This window comes from Hordeum vulgare, chromosome 3H (genome assembly GCF_904849725.1).
Source record: "Hordeum vulgare subsp. vulgare chromosome 3H, MorexV3_pseudomolecules_assembly, whole genome shotgun sequence".
Classification (NCBI taxonomy): domain Eukaryota; kingdom Viridiplantae; phylum Streptophyta; class Magnoliopsida; order Poales; family Poaceae; genus Hordeum; species Hordeum vulgare.
In genome coordinates, this window is record NC_058520.1 from 578,527,243 (window position 1) to 578,532,916 (window position 5,674).

At 50.2% G+C, this 5,674-nt stretch overlaps 1 protein-coding gene across 1 annotated transcript; it reads left to right on the forward strand.

Moving 5' to 3' along the window:
* The first annotated feature begins 3,645 nt into the window (after positions 1-3,645).
* Positions 3,646-5,071, forward strand: LOC123445289 (NAC domain-containing protein 83-like). Its single transcript, XM_045122251.1, has 2 exons — positions 3,646-4,224; positions 4,328-5,071. Exons 1-2 carry the CDS (start codon positions 4,014-4,016, stop codon positions 4,807-4,809), a joined length of 693 nt encoding a protein of 230 aa, XP_044978186.1. The 5' UTR covers positions 3,646-4,013; the 3' UTR covers positions 4,810-5,071.
* Positions 5,072-5,674: the final 603 nt, after the last annotated feature.

A 5,674-nucleotide genomic window follows, 5' to 3' on the forward strand; every position in this document is an offset into this window, starting at 1 on the left:
CATTTATTTTAAAGTGATGTTGCATGATGTGCAACTAGCACAAATGCACATGTGTTGTAACGGGAGAAAAATGAACAATGAAAAAAGTGTAGTCCAGTGATAAAAACGTGCATGGATACTGTAAAAAAGACACGTACGTAAAGTCTTAGATTATAAAATATGTACAAAGAAAGAACCTAGTGCAAGTACATCAGGTCCAACGATTATAACATTTTTGAAATATTGATGCTTAAGTTTACATGTTACAATACAGATAGTCGGTACGAAATAAAGACAAATATTGATTAGCATTGTATCATATATAGTATTTTAAAAATATTTAACATGTAAAATAACAACATATTCAAACTCTACACATTTTTCTATAGGGGCATCAATGCTCATACAATGAAAACGTGTTTGATTGTGGTCAGTCCTAAGATCTCTCTTACTCTCTCTCTGAGAAAAACATTCAATATGTTTAGTATACTTAGTTAGAGAGGGAGTATACACCAACTCGATGCATATTTAATGAACAAATCAAGAAATAAAAGCATGGAAGAATATTGAGTGCAGGTATTCCAACCAATTTAAATCCATGTCTTGTGAATTTATATTATTAATGAACATATAATAAGTAAACATGGATATGTTCTTACTTGATGTTTCAAGTTTCATGGTCCATGTTCTCCTCGATGATGCCACACAAATATTTGCATTATGATGAAAATGGCAAAGTATGTTTTGTTAATTAATGATAGCATATGCATAAGAGCATTATTTTTATCTTGTTGATATATGTGTTTGCATTTGTAATCTAAGTAAAGTCTTAATTTGAATGCAAATATATTAGGCAACTCCATCGAAAATAATCAATTTGTAAATACATGCATACCAAATGTTCAAGGTTGCATATCAACATCGATATTTTTTAAAAACAATTTAGCAAAACAGTTTACATATATGAAAAATCAAAGCTAAGCCATTTGTTTATGTAAAGCTTGTATAAACAACATTGCATATTTTTTATACATTAGGTACATTTTTTGCATGCGACATCAGAAACATTATTTAATTTTGATGTCTAATTTTTTTAATACACATTTTACATATTGTGTATGCATCATGAACATTTTTATATACATGTTTTACATTATTCAAATACATGATTAACATTTTTGAAAAGTTCTATTTTTTATGTCTACTTTGTTTCATACACATTATATATTTTTGTATATGTTTTCTTATACACTGAAAACATTTTTCAATGCATATTTAAAGTTTTTTAAATACACAATCAATATTCTTCAAAATAAAACAAAAATACATTATCTATTATTCATACGCATTGTACATTTTTTTGTATATATGGAAACTGTTTTGTCCACAAAGTTGAAATTTATTTAATCCATGATTAAAATTTATGCAAAGTTTATTTAAATAAAGCAAAAGAGAACAAAATGTAGAAGAAATGCAAAAAGGAAGAAAAAAAAGGTGTAGGCCGCCACAATCAGGGCGAGACAATTTATTTGAAATTTAAAAAACGAATCGTTTTTGTCACGTGGCATTGGTGGGTAATTTGGATCAACTTCAGGGGTAAATTTAATGACGTACGGCAGAAACACTCCTTGATTTATTAGTAGGTATAGATATAGATATAGATAGTACCAGTCTGTCGCGATGGCTAGCAATCTGAACGATTCTGCAGCTCGTCGTGAGTTTGATTCCCAGCCAGATCTTTTGTTGATGTTTTACCGCGCTCTACGACAAATGGGCTGGCCCAGCTCGACTCTTCCCTGTGCGAATGGAGCAATATTTGCTGCAGTAAGCGGCGTATAAGAGCTCCCGTGAATAATTACGGGTACATATAAAATTATAGGCATCTCTAAACAAAACTTCTCCATGATGCGAGTTGGGTCATAGAAAGCTCAATTTGAAAGAGAACTTCATCGGCCATCCACTTCTTGCGGTTGGCCAAGTAAGAGATAGCCTACAAAAAAGATGGCTGGGGCCGATTTCTCACAACAAGAAAAAATGGCTGGAGCAGAACAGAAGACAGGAGCACGTACTGACGAGCACGAGTGTTGGTGGTTTGAAGAAGAAGTACGTGCTGGTGAGGACGAGCAGTCACTCCACGTGCTTCCAACAAAGAACAATGGAGCATCGCTATTTATTTTCGGCTGTGGAAGAACAAAGATCATGTGTACGCGTTCGTTTCTTGTCGACACGTCTGGCTCCCGAACCAGCCCCCGAAGCCAACACGAGAGGATCGGAGGAGCCGGACTGCCGAAGCGTCCACGACACAGGTGCTCCGTACGTACGTTCTCTCCCGGTCCCGCTCAGTACAACGGTGAAGGGACCGTCGCCGGCGCCGGTGCCCAACCCGGCCGTCGTCCCGCGCCACCACGGATGGATCTACACCACCGCGCGCGCATCGACAAAGTACAGAAAAGGGCGCCCGTCCGAACGGGAACGCCACTGCTCACGTGCTTGAGTAGAGACCAGAGAGCAGTCTAAGTGTGTATGGTATGGATGGACGGATCGGCCGCCGGAGTCCGGACGGAACAGCACCGGCGCCGGGACGGCAGCGACGGCGGACGGTTTCACGCGACGGAGGAAAAGTGCGGGCGAGGACGACGCGCCGAGCCTGACAGCCCGAGTCCGGAACGATGCAGAATGCAGATGCTGCAGTGCGCGCCACTGATGCCGGCCACGCGCACCGCCCGATGGACGGCGCCGTGCGTGGCAGCGTGCATGCATGGCGCCATGCGCCCCGTGCCCCGTCCACTTCACACGGGCAGCAGCTAGCAGCCTAGCACCCGATGGACGGACGGAACGATGCAAAATGCTGCAGTGCGCGCTACTGATGCCGGCCACGCGCACCGCCCAATGGCCGTGCGCGGCAGCGTGCATGCATGGCACCGTCCAGTTCACACGCGCAGCAGCAGCTAGCTACTACCACCCGGCCGGCCGGGGACGGACCTCCCCATTCCTCGGATGCCGCGGCAAAGGCAAAGGCAAAGCCAAAGACGGAGGCGGGGGAGGAGGAGCAAGCGGCAACGGCCGGCCATGCATTCATGCATTCATTCATTTGACCCCGAAAGCCACTGTAAAGTCCACCCCAAACCCAAAGCGGGCCGCCGTTGCTGAGGATCGATGACGGTGTTCCGTTCCGTCGTTTCGTCGACCATCCAATGTCAAACGCTTCAACCAGAAGGCGAGGCAGGCAATTAAGCTGGAATGATGATTCTGGTTCTGGGCTTCCTTTTTGGGCACTCCTGCACGAGCACGCGAGGTGTCAGCGGGGGAACGACTTTCCCCACCCTAACGTTGGTCGATTCCTTCCCCGAGGCCAAGGAATAATAATAATAATAAGCCCGGTCGCAAATTGAAGGCTGGGATCCGAGGCGGGTGGCCGCTGGCCGCTGGCCGATTCCCCGTTCCACCGCGTTGCTGTAACGTGGAAGCTTCTCCTCCCTCCTCCCCCAAAAAAAGAAAAAAGAAAAGGAAGGCAGGAGATGAGAAGGAATTTCGTTTCGACGGGCGGGCGCAAAGAAAAGATGAAAAGAGAGAGAGAGAGAGAATCGCTCGCTCACGAAAAAGATCGTCCAGCTGCGGCCGTCGATGCCTTGTTCTCCTGCTTGCTTAAGCTGGGAGCTCACCGCTTAGTGGGTGATTAAGAGCTGCACGGGACGCCCGCCCTCCCTCTCTTTCCTATGTTCCCTTGGCTTGATGGAAAGGGCAAGAAGAAAGCCGAGCTCGCCGATGGCGGTTGAGTGTATTTCACGACACCCGACCATGGACTCACTCCCTCTCTCGCTATATAACCGCCAACAGACTCCCCCTTTCCCGCTAGCTATCATCGCGCACGAGGCCAACCACTCTCTCTCTCCTACCTCCGTGTACTCCATGGACGACCGAGCCAGTGCCTGACTCACTCTCGCATCACATGTGAGCCACCCTACAACAAGAAAGACAGAGAGGGGCAGAGTTATCTTGCTTGCTTGCTTGCTTGGGTTGGGTTGTGTGTGGGTATGGAGCTGCCGGCGGAGAGGCGGGCGGAGGAGGCGGCGGGAGTGGGCGGATGCAGGGTGCCGGGCGGGCTGCCGATCGGGTTCCGGTTCCGGCCCACCGACGAGGAGCTGCTGCTGCACTACCTGCGCCGCAAGGCCCTCTCCTGCCCCCTCCCCGCCGACATCATCCCCGTCGCCGACCTCGCGCGCCTCCACCCATGGGACCTGCCAGGTACGCCGCTCTAGCTAGTCACCTGCCACGCCACGCTGACGGCGAGCGCGGCTGCATTGCTGGCGCATTGCGCTGACTGTTTGCTGTATGCGCGTACGTGCAGGCGAGGCCGACGGCGAGCGGTACTTCTTCCACCTGCCGGCCACGGGGTGCTGGCGGAGGGGCGGCGGCGCCGGCAGGGCGGGCGGCAGCGGCGTGTGGCGGGCGTCCGGGAAGGAGCGGCTGGTGGTCGCGCCCCGCTGCGGGCGGCCCATCGGAGCCAAGCGGACGCTCGTCTTCTGCCGCCGCGGCGGCGCGCGCACCGGCTGGGCCATGCACGAGTACCGCCTCCTGCCAGCCGGCCTCGCCGCCTACGCCACCGCCAAGAGCCTCCACGACGCCAAGGACTGGGTGGTCTGCCGCGTGTTCAAGAAGGCCACGCCAGCGCGCCACGGCACGGCCCGCGGGCGGCGGAGGGGCGGGGATGACCTGCCAGCGCCGCCGTCCCCGGCGTCCTCCTGCGTGACCGAGTCGCGCAGCGGCGGCATGGAGGAGGAGGAGGACGACGACGAGGCCGCGTCCAATTCGCCGCGGCGAGAGGATTAGAGAAGCTGACCTGACCTGACCTCAATCATGGACATGGTCCCTGTAATTTTCTAATCAGTGCTCCCCCTTTAATCCGTCGCTCTGCTAATGTGGTACCAGTACGTAGTAGCAGTAGTAATCGTCATCAGTTCCGACTTATCAGGAGAATCAATCCGAGCTCAGGCAATCAGGAAACCGAGCTCAGGCGATCAAACACCTCACCATGTTTGACGAGTGAGCTGAGAGAGCTCACTGTGAATCAAAGAGTTCATGTTCGAAGTAACCCATCTCTGTCTTCTCTCATGCTTTTGCTTCTTATTGTAGTACAAATCAACAAGTAAAAGAATGAGCTAGCGACTGCAAACAGGTAGAGTAGAAACACGGAGCTGGAGCTCAGCTCATGGAGGCAGAAAGTGGACGGGTTCATGAACGTATGATGAGCTGCGCGTGTGATTGTGCGTGCGCGCGGTGATGATGGCGCCAGTGATGAATTGATGGAGTGATTGGATTTGGATACTGGAATCCACTGAGGCCACAGTCCGGAGATGCCTTTCTTCTTCCTCCCGAGGCCGGGCCCCTGCTGGGCGACAGGAATATTTCTGTTCCAACAAGCCAAGGGACGGGACCCCCCGCTATCTCTATTGGCAAGGGGAATAGGAATCCCGGCCGGTCGAGCCAGCCAACCAACCAGCGAACGAACGAACAACTTTCCTCCATCGCCGCATCATCGGCCCGGAGCATCGTCTCACCGAAGATTATATCGAGACCGAATAAAAGACGGACAGATCTGGAGGAATCAGCCGAGACCTCGCTAGACCGGACATGCGCTCACAGTTTCACACTGTCACTGTCTTCTTGCTCCGTGTTCTTCTTCTTCTCCAGGTTG